This window comes from Mus musculus, chromosome 15 (genome assembly GCF_000001635.26).
Source record: "Mus musculus strain C57BL/6J chromosome 15, GRCm38.p6 C57BL/6J".
Lineage (NCBI taxonomy): Eukaryota > Metazoa > Chordata > Mammalia > Rodentia > Muridae > Mus > Mus musculus.
In genome coordinates this window covers 79,615,170-79,628,543 of record NC_000081.6, presented here as the reverse complement: position 1 = coordinate 79,628,543, position 13,374 = coordinate 79,615,170, and the positions used below count along the sequence as shown (strand labels likewise).

Sequence of the window (13,374 nt, the reverse complement as noted above, 5' to 3'; positions counted from 1 at the left end):
ATCAATCGGACTCTGGGGTAGTTGGGTTCATCTCCCTTCTCATGCCACCATCATTTTCTGTCTTTCTGTCCTACTTCAAGTTTACAGCTTTCCTTTTTTTTTTTTTAAGATTTACTTATTGTTTTATGTGCATGGGTATTTTGGTTGATGTATGCATGTGCACCATGTGTGTGCCTGGCACCCAGAGAGGCCAGAAGAGGGCACTGGATCCCCTGGAACTAGAATTACAGCTGTGTGTTCTCAGAACCAAATCTAGGTCCCCTGCGACGGCGGCAAGCATAACTGCTGAGTCATCTCTGCAACCCTGGATTTCTTTTCATATTTAGTCAATGTTGGGTGTATACGTGTCTATTGTATGACCCAGGTTTTGGATGCACATGGAGGCCAGAAGAGGGCACCAGATCCTCTGGAGCTGGAGTTAAAGGCCATTGTGAGCTTCCTGATGTGGGTGCTCAGAACTGAACTCTGGTCCTCTAGAAGAGCAGTATATGTCTTAACCTGGGAACCATTCTTCTTCCAGCATAAGACAACTTTCCTCCTTTCCTGCTGCTGGGGCTGCATGTTAGTCCAGCTCACTATCACTGCTACATCCCAGCCCAGGACTGTAGGGTTTGTGGTATCCCGGAGTCCTCTCCACCACAGGGCTCGGGCCACTCGGGGAGGCAGGACTCGGGAGTTTGACTGCGCTTACCCCAAACTGGGGCCAGGCGGGTGTCCGGCTATGGGAAGCCACAGGATACCGCTCTGGGGGGGTGAGGGAGCGCAGTCTAAGGCCCTGGGGACAGTTGGAGCTGGCTCGGGGGTCCCGAGGCCTACATGGAGGCCAGGGCCATCTGCTCCTCAAGCTCTTGGCCACCCAGGTGCTGCTGGATGCCGAGGAAGAGCTGAGAACTGAGGGGGGTGGGGAGGGCTTCGGGCTGAATCTAGCCTGGGAACGAAGGCGATAAGAGGGGAGAGCTCCGGATAAGGGGGGTTGAGGAGAGAGGAGAGAGTCCTTGGCTGTGGGTAGCTGGCTTGGCTTGGGCTTGGTGGTCGCTGTGACTGGAAGCACAGTGAGAGGCCTTGTTCAGGAGATTAGATGCGGCTCCATAGGCAAAGGCTTCTCCATGGCTCCCCATGGTGGATCGGGGTGGGGGTGGGGAGTGGGGGGTGGGGAAGAGGCAGTCCATGTTTTGAAGACATTTATTGCCATGGCGGAAAGTGGATGAGTAAAAACCGTACCCTGCTTCTCAGGGTGGTCTTGAGGTTAAATACCTTTTACTGGGAGGAATGTCTGGGGAGGGGAGTTTATTGGCTAAGCTTCTAGGCCTTTAGGTACCTCATTAAAATGGAGATCTGTCTTGAGGCTATGTGACCACAGGTCATGACCTCTACCTGTGAAGGGGCTTGGGGCATTGCCCTTCTGTGACTGATGGCCACAAATCGATGGAGGGCTGCGGCCTTATGTCAGGAGCCTAGTGTCCGGGAGCGCAGCAGAACACCTGCCCGACCCTGAGGGTCACCGGGGTTTCCAGCCTGTGCTCTACCAGGAACCAGGCTGTTTCACAGTTCTACAGTGGACTACTGGCACCTTTTCTCTTGGTGTGTGAGTGATTTGGTCCATTGTAATCTGCCTTCCCAGGCTACCACGCACAGCTCCGTGGGCACTCTAGTGATCTGGCTTCAGATGACCTGTTGCGTTTTTTGTTTGTCTTCAAGCCATTCTCTGCTCACCTCCTACAGGAAAGCCACTGTGTGTGTGGAAGCTGCACTGATGTTTGTTTCTTTGTCCCAGAGACACCATAGTACCCAGTCTGCTGCTGCTGGCATCTTAAAACCTTTGGGTCTTTCCCTATTTTACGATGACATGCAGGTTCCTGGAGATACTTTATCCATGGTACCTGAGTTAGTGTGACAGTATTCACGTGTCCTTTTTTCCTGAGTAAACTAGAAGGTCCTTGAAGATAATCTGTTTACAGCATCCAGCATCAACATGGTACAGAGTAGATAGACAGTGAGTATTTGTGGCATGGAGCCAAGGATGGCCATGGCCGGTAGCTGAGTGTGTGGCTAAGATGCAGGTGGAGTCAGCTGGCTCCCCTGTAGCTTCAGAGGACTGGCATCTTGCACAGATTCCATTTGTACTCTAGCAGGAAGCTGAGACCCACTGTAAACTCTGTCTTTTCCCTGGGCAAATACTCATATTCACCTTTTTGTTGTACCACATCAACAGATCAAAATATACCTACCCTGCTCTCCAGGAAAGCCACAAAGCAAGTTAAGCAGATATCACACGTCAGAGCATGCATGGATACGTTTGTAAAAACGGTGAGCACATTTAAGATCTATTTTATTGTTTCTCATTTGCCACGTACTTTGGTTGAGTCAGTTTGACAAAGCGAAAGCTGGGAAGCTGGCTCATGAAGCAAAGAGTTTCAAGGAAACTCTCTTCCTGAAGTCTGGCATTCTCTCCCTAATCTATATAAATCACAAAATCAATTTTCTGCTCCCGCGTTAGTCTAGTGTATGGATCCACGTGCTCTCTATTTAGTATTACCTTACTGTAAATGCCTTTTAAGATTGTATCCTGAATTAGCTAAAGCCTCTCCCAGTGTTCCAAGATTCCAGTTAGCAGCAAGGAGCTTAACCTATTCAGTAACTAATTAAGCACTACAATAAAATCAAAGCCATTAACTCAGTTGTCTACAGTAAGAGACTAAAATTCTCACTGAGATAAAAACTTTATTATAGACTACATTCCATACCAAGAGTGAGTTTATATACTATCCTAATAATGAGAATTCTCCAGACAAGATAAAATTTAACAAGGCCTAGAGAATTTCAGGGTCAGTGACACTACATTATTCTTGAAGCTTATCAAGAGTTAATAACCCCCTGGTGCTATTAACACTAAAGTGTGAAACTCTTGCCTAGCACAAAGCTGATCCGAGGTTGGGATGCTAATTTCTAGTGTAAACATTTATCTGATTCCTGCAAATTCCCTTTGAAGTCACTCCTCTTGCATCTGTGCTAATCTCTAGTGTAAACATTTATCTGGTTCCTTTTGAAGTCACTCCTCTTGCACCTGGAAAACTTCAATGTGCCTTATTCTGTTATGATTTGCAATTTACTCTGTATTATAAAAAGTCTGAGGCTCGACCAGAACATTACATTCAGATCCAACACCTCTCTTGTGTGTTTGTCTGTTTGTCAAATTAATCCTAAGCTTTGCCCACTTTTTTTTTTTTTTGTCTAGAGACCCGTTTTACGCAGACACAGGGACCCAGAGGGTCTGCGGCACTCATTGTATGCTTTTGTGTGTGTGTGTGTGTGTGTGTGTGCATATGAGTGTGTGCCTTGTATGTGCATGTGAGTGTGGGTGCCCTCAGAGGTCAGAAGAGTGTGTCTGATCCCCTGGAGCTGGAGTTCCAGGCCATTGTGAATCACCTGACATAATTATTGGGAACCAAACCTGGATCCTTCTCAAGAGCAGCAAACACTCTTGACTGTTTAGTATCTCCAACATAAGAACAGAGCTGATTTAAAGGAGACATGGTTAAAACATCTTCAGCTTATACAGGTGTCAAGGAAGAGCTGGGGTGTTTGTGATACAGACCAGGCGATGCTGTCAGCTCTCCTAAGGATGATTTCTAGGTCAAAAAGACACCCACCAGCCAGGTAGTGGTGGAACACACCTTTAATCCCAGATCCAGGAGGTAAAAGCAGGAGGATCACTGAATTTAAGGCCAGCTTGATCTACAGATTGAGTTCCAGGACAGCCAGGACTATACAGAGAAACCCTCTTTTCCTTCTGTCCATAGAGTGGGACAAACATGGGCTGATCTGTGGTTTGTCTGGTGGGAGGTGTTCAATTGGAGAGTGACAGATTTGAACCAGGGATGACAAAGGGCACAGCTGAGAACCCCCGGGGAGCAGCAGGAAGAAGTGCTAAGAAAAACTGGCTCAGCTCTAAGGTCTTGGTGGGTAGTCATGGCCAAAGAGGCAGGTGGTTGGTGCCATCACTGTAAGAAACAGAGCATCGCCAGGATGTGGTATGGTGAAGCACTTACCTACTCTGGTAAGGGCTGGGTCACCAAAAGAAAGCAAGAATTGGTAGAATCTGCTCCCACCAATCCTCCTTCCTGCCTTAGCCTCCCTAACAGCTGGCACTGTGCTTCAGCACACGGGGCACTGTCTGAAACCACTTAATCAGAATGAGAATCTTTGCTCACATTGAAAAATTCAAAGTGTATGTGGAAGAAAAACTTAGAGATTTTCCCAGAGCAAAATCCACACACTTAGATTATTCCCGTCAAAAACAGTACAGTTAGAACTCACTTGTCCCTATGACTATACTGCACGTTGTACAGTTGTGTTTCTTGCCATCCTGATGTGGGAAATGGCTGTTTGTTATTGCAGTAGACTACACATAAAAATCTTTCCTTTGTTTTGCCCATTCCGAGGAGGCATCAGAGCTGGAGTTCCCAGGGAGTTACTGGGTCAGAGGCGTGGGTGCCGTAGACATGGTGTATCGGTGACCTTTCCTATTGCCAGAGAAGAACATAAGGAAGCAAGGGTTTGTTTTGGCTCATAGTACAGACCATGAATGAGGGGTAGTGAAGGCAGGAGGAGCTGGAGGCAGTGAGTCACATCTCCACACTCAGGAGGCCGAGTGCCGTGTGTTCTGAGCTCACTGTCTTCAAAGCATACACATCAGGATCCCTACTTGGAAACGGCCTCACTCACAGTTAGATGGATCATCCTCTTTAATCAGTCGAGATAATCCCTCACAGATATGCCCAGAAATGAAATAATCCCTTCAAACATTTGTGTTTGGAGACTTGTCCCCTGAGTGAGTGACTCTAATTCCTGTCAAGTGGAGACTCACCATCACACAGGACAATAAATATCCTTTCCTTTTTTTCTTTTTCTCCCCCCCCCCCCCGTCTCAGTCCCACCCTGCCTGCAAAAGCCCAGAGCTGACTTCAAACCAGTTCAACCTTTATGGAAGGAGCCCGCTCATGACGTACTTCTTCCTCAACTACTCCCAGTTGCAGCTGACTGGTCAGGACCTGCTGGTCAGCAGGAGAGAAAAGACGGAAATCATCCCATATCCTTGTCAGCAGCTGCCTCTTTGCAGAAGCAGGGCTTGGGGAGAAGCATCCAGGCTTTGGTGCATAGCCTGCCACGCACTGGGTACTTGGTAGGAACAGCTGTGGTATGTACCTCACGGATAGAGAGCTGTGCTTATGCTCAGGGGAGCCTCACATTTAGGCCTTATGTACTGGCCAGGAGACGCTGACCATGTCCCCATGGACAGAGTCACCTCTTTCTCATTGTCCAGCATGAGCTTAGGCATCATACACTCCCTGGTCCTCCCGGCCCAAGAGAGTGGGACCATCAATTTTGGTGTCCTCTGCACACTTTCCTCCCCAGCTGCCTTTGGAGTTGGTATAAAACTCAGCTCTTGGGAAACAGGTCCAACATGTGTTGGTTTGCAGCATGTGTTGGTATGTTGAGCCTTAGCAACATGCCTAGGGGTCAGAACATGGGTTCTACTGGGAGTCAGTTTGCTCTGTTTGACTTAAATAGCCCAGACTCTGAAACTAATACTAACCACTAGTGAGATGTTAGAAAGGTTCCAGTTTTTCTGTGGGCAATTTTTACCTCGTCTGTAAAATCAGAATAAGGATTGCCCTGTTGGGGGTGCTTTTTGTTTGATTTTATTATTGTTTGGACCTTTTGTTGTTGTTGTTGTTTATTTGTTTGTCCCACTGTGTAGCCCCGGCTGGCCTGGAACTTACTATGTAGAGCAGACTGGTCTCAAATTCACAGAGCTCCACCTGCCTCTTTATTCTGAGTGCTGTGATTTAAGACTTGTGCCACCAGGCCCAGCTTCAGGGGCTATTTTGCAGATTGCCTCCCAGGGCAGTGGAGGTAAGAGTGCTCAGGACATGCCTGCTACTCCGTTGCCTTTGCTGGCTCATAGGCAGGAAGGCCACCAGGAGGCCCTTTTTGTCTCCTGTCCCTAGAGTTTTGTGTCGCAGATTTCTGAAAGCAGACCACCTACCTCTGGGCAACATGGTCCAAATTGTCCCTGGCGTCACCCTGTTCTCGAGGTCACTGGGCTCCAGAGATGGCCTCCGGCTGGGGTGTACAAACCTTAAAAGCTCTACCCTGCAAGCTCCCAAAGTGGAGATGGTTCTACCAAGCTGGTAATGTGACTGAGTGGTGTATAACAGGCACTGTATGAAGAACTGGCATTGTGGTTGTCACCATCCTCTACAGAAGTGCTTCTCAGCCTTCCTAATGCTGCAGCCCTTTAATACAGTCAGTTCCTAGTGCTGTGGTGACCTCAACCATAAAATTATTTCATTACTATTTCATAACTGTACTTTTGCTACTGTTATGAATTGTAATGTAAATGTGTTTTCCCATGGCCTTACGCGGCCCCTGTGAAAGGGTCATCTGACACCCCTCCAAAGGAGTCAATGCCCGTAGGTTGAGTATCGGTGCTCTAAAGGAAGGCTTCTTTTCTTTTCGGGAGGTCCTTGAGATAGGGTCTCAGAGTTTAGCTGAGGCTGGCCTCAGACTCAGGGTAATGGCTGCCTTAGCTGTGAGTGCTGAGGTTACAGGTGTGAGTCACTAGACCTGGCTTTTAGTCCCTTTCATAGATAAATGGGGACAAAGAGGGTGACAGTGGCCATCCCACAGCTTGTCGCAAATGCAGCTGAGATTCTAACCACGGGTGGAGGTGGAGAGAGGACAAAGGTGTTTGTTGGTTTGTCTGTTTGCCTTGTGTTCTGAGACAGTGTCTGGTCCGCTCTGGCTTCCCTGGAATTCCCTGTGTCCTTGAACTTGATCATCCTAACTCCATCTCCCAAATGCTAGGATCCCAGGTGCGTGTCATCGCACCTGAAATGGACAACATAGCCGAGTGCGGCTGTGTGTGCCTATAACACCCGCCCTTGGGAGGCTGAGGCAGGAAGCTTACAATGAACTTGAGACTGCACAGCCAAGCCCTGTTTAAAAACAAAAACAAAAACAAGAACAAAACAACAACAACAACAACAAAAACCAACCCAAATCCAGCTGGGCTTGATGGTCCAAGCCTTTAATCCCAGCACCCAGGGGGCAGAAGCAGGTGTATTTCTGTGAGTTCAAAGCCAGCAAGAGTTAAGACTGTCTCAAAAACCAAACCAAAACCCAAACCAGAAAACAAAAATGATTTATCAGGCTGTCAAGGGGAGAGATGTTGGAGCCCCTTTCTCTTTGTCATTATGGTAACAGACTCCAAGCCCAGACTGTTAAACAGGGCCCAGAACTATTATTATGGGCAGTGATTTGTAGAAAGATCACGGTGATGTTGGGGAACCCCTTGGGAACAACACGGCACTCCTGCCAGGGCACCATCTTTCTCCCTCAGAGAGTCTAAGGAAGTATTATCTGGCTCGATACCCTGGACAGAGCCAAAGGGGGCTTAAGGACAGGGTGGACACCCTGCCCAGCCATAGTGGTACAGCCTTTCTCCTTCCCCGGCTGGCCATCGCCAGTCTGAGAAGACCACTGCCTGTGTGGATTTTGGGTGCCTCCTCCAGAACTCCAGAGCACCAAACGTCATCCTTTGCGTCGTCCATGCTCTCCTTGCCATGGCCGCTACAACCTAGGGCAGGCAGCACAGTGGACCTTTCCTTGACAGCAGAGTGCACTGACTCTGCCATGACCTACGCTGACATCATCCAGTTGGTCACAAAGAACATGGAGATTCGAAAGAAAAAGCTCCGGCAGCTGGACCAGATGCACGAGAACGAGTGGAACTGTTTTAACAATTACCTAACGGAGCTGCAAGAAAACTTTGAGAGGTGAGAGGGCACGGGTGCAGAGCCGCGAGTGGACCCCCGTCCACTGTAGCAGTCAGCAGGATGCGACTTAGCTGGAGTTTGGGGCGGAGAAGCGTTTCTGAGTGGCCCCAATTAGAAATGGCTCGTTCACTGGGAGGTGGTGGGGCATGCCTTTAATCCTCCAGGAGTTTGAGGCCAGCATGGTCTACAAAGCTAGTTACAGGATAGCCAGGGATGTACAAAGAAACCATGTCTCTAAACCACCGCCATCACCACCACTACCAACAACAACTTTACACACCTCCCGTCCCCTTGGATATCAACATCGAAGTGATGCTCTTCCATAGCCAGGATGAAAGTGGCTGTGTGGGAGATGACTCCGGTTGGGTAGGACTCTTTGGGGACATTACTACTTGTTTCTCTAATAGAGCACAGGTCGGGAGCATTAGCTTTGACATTGGGCAGCCTGAAGCTCTGTCTCTTATCTTATCCATGCCATCCAGGCTCTGCACTTAGGCTGTGAAGGGTGTGGGTGTCTCTTCCATGAATGTGACCAGTACTAGCACATGCCTGGCAGAGTAGTTCTAACCTAGTGCCTCGCTCGAAGGTGTTGGCTGGTGAAGGGGACATATGGGGACACGAATCAGGGCACTACAGTACCCCAGCAACACAAGACATTTCAGCCAGAAAGTTTGCGGCCGGAAAATGGTGAGCAACCAAGACCATCTATCAGGCAGCTGCTGGGCCTCCTAGTGTGGGGGCGGGGCCTGGCAGCTGCTGGACCTCCCAGTGTGGGGGCGGAGCCTGTGTGCCCTTAATGAGGGCTGCACAGGAGACCCCACACAGGGCCATTCCTGGAGAAGAGAGTTTCCTGTGAGTCCGTTGCACATGGCCTCTACCATATCTGGGGCAGAGTGCCTGAGATTCAGAGTACTTCTAGGGAAGCTCCAGGAAATGCTCCAACATTTCATTCTGTGACAGCGGCCTTAAAAAGAACAGAAGCCGGGCAGTGGTGGCGCACGCCTTTAGTCTCAGCACTTGGGAGGCAGAGGCAGGTGGATTTCTGAGTTCGAGGCCAGCCTGGACTACAGAGTGAATTCCAGGACAGCCAGGGCTCCACAGAGAAACCCTGTCTTGAAAGAAAGAAAGAAAGAAAGAAAGAAAGAAAGAAAGAAAGAAAGAAAGAAAGAAAGAAAGAAGGAAAGAAAGAAAAGAAAGAAAGAGCAACATATATAACATCATCTCTCCCCACTTCTTTTACATTTGTGTGTGTGTGTGTATGTATGTGTATATATGTATGTGTGTATGGGTGTATATGGGAGTGTATATGTGTGTGTGTGTGTGTGTGTGTGTGGCCCATGGTTAGCCCTGAACTCCAGGGCTCAAGTTATCCTCATGCTGAATAGTTGAGTATATATTGCCAACCCTGCTTATGACATCTTTTATTATTATTATTATTATTATTATTATTATTATTATTTATATGAGTCTGACACCCTCTTCAGATCCCGTTACAGATGGTTGTGAGCCACCATGTGGTTGCTGGGAATTGAACTCAGGACCTCTGGAAGAGCAGTCAGTACTCTTAACTGCTGAGTCATCTCTCCAGCCCCGACATCATTTTTAAAAAAAGATTTATTTTATGTGTGTGGGTGTCTTGCCTGCTTGTATATATGTGTACTACCTGATACGGAAATCAAAAGAGATTGCCAAATCTCCTGGAATTGGAATTACAGATGGTTGTGAACTGCCATGTGGGTGCTGAGAACTGGACGTGGGTCCTCTCAAGAGCAGGAAGTGTCTTAACTGCTAAGCCTTAGGTCCAGCCCCTCATGACAACATATTAACTCACACAAACATATACTAAGGACTCTTGCTGACCTTGAATACTCATAGCCTGATTCATCATCAGGTAAGTGTGTGTGTGCATTTCAAAAGCCAACTAAGGGTTATCCAGTTCAGCAAAGCCACTGTGTACCCCAGAACACGCTCTCCAGGAAGCCTCTGGTCGCCCTGCTGCCTGCCAGCATTTATCGAGCATTTCCTGTGTATCCAGCAGTCTTAAGCATTTGACCTCCACTAGCTCACACCTCACCACAAACCGCATGAACACACTAGCATGGAGAGGCTAAGTAATTTCCTGGAGGTCACCCACCAAGCAGCAGAGCTCTGCTGAGAGTCATCTTCCTTCCGAGGGTGTATGTCAGCCTTCTTTTACGATGGCAGGCTCCTCGTCCCTTCTGTAATTTCATTTATGTTCATTCAAAAACCCCAGTGACCTGTATCTGGGATGGGGTCACTGCTGTGTGGTCAGCTGTTTCCGTCCACTCTGCCCAGCAAGCTGGCAGACTAATGTAGTCTGAAAAGACACATTACAAGACAGCAAAGGCGCCGGGCGGTGGTGGCGCATGCCTTTAATCCCAGCACTTGGGAGGCAGAGGCAGGCGGATTTCTGAGTTCAAGGCCAGCCTGGTCTACAGAGTGAGTTCCAGGACAGCCAGGGCTATACAGAGAAACCCTGTCTTGAAAAACCAAAACAGGGCTGGTGAGATGGCTCAGTGGGTAAGAGCACCTCCAAAGGTCCAGAGTTCAAATCCCAGCAACCACATGGTGGCTCACAACCATCCATAACGAGATCTGACTCCCTCTTCTGGAGTGTCTGAAGACAGCTACAGTGTACTTACATATAATAAATAAATAAATCTTAAAAAAAAAAAAAAAGAAAAACCAAAACAAACAAGACAGGCAAGACGGGCAGGGCTACACAGTGAACCCCTGTCTGGAGAGTGAGAGCGGGGGCGGGGTGAAGGGTACATGAGAGGGGCCTGGGGGGAGGTCACATGACTTTTTCGTCCATTCCCACCTATGTTTTGCCATTTTTATCTCCCAGGGAGTTGGAAATCATCAATAAGAAAGAACGAGAGAAGAGAAAGGACAAGAACAGGGTCGTCTCCTCCACGTCGCTGTTTGAATCGTCTGGCAAGAAATCCAAGGGAAACAAGCAAAGAGAAACTGCCTTTCTTTCAAGGTTTGTTGTTCAAACAGAAGCCTTAGAAAATGTCCAGTGTGAGCGATGTAAGAATTCTTACCATATGGGGAAGGGATGCGGTGCAGGTCTGGGCGGGGAGGACACCCACGGAGCTTTCCCGGGTCTCAGGTCTCAGAACAAAGAGTTGGACCAGAACACTTGGAGAGTGTTATAGACCGTTTATTAAGAAGAAAGAAGGCTGTTTCTGAGAGTGGAGGCGGCTAGAGAGCTGGGGCAGTACTGAGGTGCAGAAGACGCAGACATCATTCCGGATCACTCACGTGGTGCCACCTTCTCTGTCAGCCCAAGGAACTTGAGGCTTTGTCACACTTGCTCTCTCACACGCAGCCACGGTCAGGAGGGGGTTCCGGTCTTTTGCCAACAGGCTCCACCCCTCTGCTCACTTACTTTCTCCTCCCCTCCAATCATCTGCCGCTCCTCCCCTCCAGTCCGCTACCTGCTCACTCTCTCAAGCATCTATTGGTTCATCTCAGCGCTTCCCTCCCACCCACTTCTAGAAGTTTCAGTTAAGGTTGAGGAATTTAAAAAATAGTAATTTTTTATGTGTATTGCTTGCATGAAGGTATATGTACCCCATTCACGGGAGCCCAAAAATGTCAGAATCAGTTGTCAGAAACCCAGAACTGGAGTTAAACAGTTGTGAGACGTCCTGTGGATGCTGGGAACTGAACTCAGGCCCTCCATAAGAGCAGCCAGTGTTCTACCCTATTGAGTCATCTTTTGGGCCTCGGTGATCAGCAAGTTACAGCTGATGGTATCTGTTGGTTAGAGAGGTGCCTTTGGCTCCCCCTGCAGTTGCGGGGTGACTGTGATCCCAGCATCATCCGGTTAGTTTGAGTATATTAGGAAACACATACATTTTACAAGATGAAAACTACAGAATCTAAATAATAGCAACATGGTCACATTCACCCATGGCTCCAGGAAGGGCAAGAGCCAAGAAAGTGATAATTTTGCTTATCCCCGAGACCCCCCCCCCCCATCTGACCCACCCCCCATCCCTGTCTTACTTGTTCTCTGCACTGTGACCCCTTGTAACAGTAAAACAAACAAAAACCATATCACGTTGATGGTTATAGATTGAGAATGTGATAGCACACAAAATAATAATTGTAAGGAGGGATCCAGTGGTGGTGCAAGGGCTCATGACTCGCCAAAGAATGATACCCCACCAGGTGAAAGTGTAGCGTTTAAATGCAAAGAGTAGGATGTAAATGCAAAGAGTGTTTTATTCTGCAGAAGTCTAGCATGCTGGGGACTCCTAATTCCTAGAACAGAGAGACATCCACGCGATCTCTCAGGCAGATTTAAAGCACATTAGGGAATTCTGGGGTAGGTGACCTCTGTGTTAATCTGTTGGGTCCATCTCCACGGGCATTCCATTACTTGGGTGTGGGGGCTGGAAACTTGCTGGGGGAGGTCTGGAAACCGTTACTGAGGAAGTAGCTGAGGGAGTCTGGAAACTGCTGCTACATGGCGATTATTGCAAGCTGAGCCTGGGAAATGTAGTTTAAAAAGTGGAGACTATTTCCATCCCCAAACTGGTTCTGTTGCCAGGGTGAATGTGGCTTGGTTGGTGACTGTCCCCATCACTGATAGGTGGTGGCTGCCCCTATTTAGAGTTGAAGAAACCAGCACTCAACCAGACTAAGATCGTCAGCCTATCCTATTAAACCTGTGAACTAATGTTTTTCTTGAATTGAGAAAACTATGGATTCTTAGGAGTAGTGGGACATGTCACTAACAGGCTTTTGTCACGTCAGTCTTAGCTTCTCCCGTATCAAAACTGTACTTCAGTCTAATTCCCTCAGACCCCATTCTCCTTTGTTTCTCCTCTGACCTTAAACCCAGTTCAGGCTCCCCTCCTCCAGGAAGTCTTCCGTGATATCTGCTCAGAGTACATACCGGACTTGTGCACCCATCTCCCTGTATTTCCGGTTTTCCCTCAAGGCCAGGATCATGTTTCCCAGAGTCTTGTCCAGTCCTGGCCCCAAGCTGCGGTTGGAGGATTAATGAGCGGCATGGCCTTGTGCTGACCCTCTACTTTCCTTACTGTCGCCAACCTTACCAACTTGTATTTATTACTCTCCCAGTGCACATCAGGGTGCCAGTGAAACTGCTGCTGGAGAAGCCACACTGAATTTCTGAACTATTTTTTATTGGTATCCATTTTGCTTCCCCCACAGGAAGAAAAAGAAGGAGGTAGAAGAGAGACCAAAAGGTTTCTATTCTCCTTTCTCATTTCAAAACTCTATGGATGTGGATAACAATTCCCTGGGCCTAAAAAGCCCCTACAGAATCAAGTCTCCTTCCAGGTAAGGTGGACCAACAATGAGAAGAGAGGGAACTAGGAAGTGCCCACCCCAAGCCCTGCTACTCTGGGGTTTGCAGGAGAGACCTGACTGGAAGAGCTTGTGCGGGACCACTGCATCTTTTCAGATGGTTTACTTCTTGTATTTAAAGTGTTGCAGTGCCAGGCGACCTCATATGAAAGTTAAGCTTTCT

The 13,374-nt window shown here is 48.2% G+C and overlaps 1 protein-coding gene across 20 annotated transcripts in view; it reads left to right on the top strand.

Annotated features, from left to right (window-relative positions):
- The window catches only part of Fam227a (family with sequence similarity 227, member A), a 49,381-nt gene that overhangs the window by 30,413 nt on the left and 5,594 nt on the right, over positions 1–13,374 (top strand). For 14 of the 20 annotated variants that reach the window (NM_029407.1, XM_030248810.1, XM_030248811.1 and 11 more), the window contains 5 exons: positions 2,213–2,307; positions 4,932–5,089; positions 7,689–7,841; positions 10,711–10,848; positions 13,056–13,184. In NM_029407.1, coding sequence (NP_083683.1) covers positions 2,213–2,307; positions 4,932–5,089; positions 7,689–7,841; positions 10,711–10,848; positions 13,056–13,184 — 673 coding nt within the window. Of the gene's footprint in view, positions 1–2,212; positions 2,308–4,931; positions 7,842–10,710; positions 10,849–13,055; positions 13,185–13,374 lie in introns of those variants that run through there. The other 6 variants (XR_001781573.2, XR_001781574.2, XM_017316783.2 and 3 more) reach the window with 4 other exon arrangements.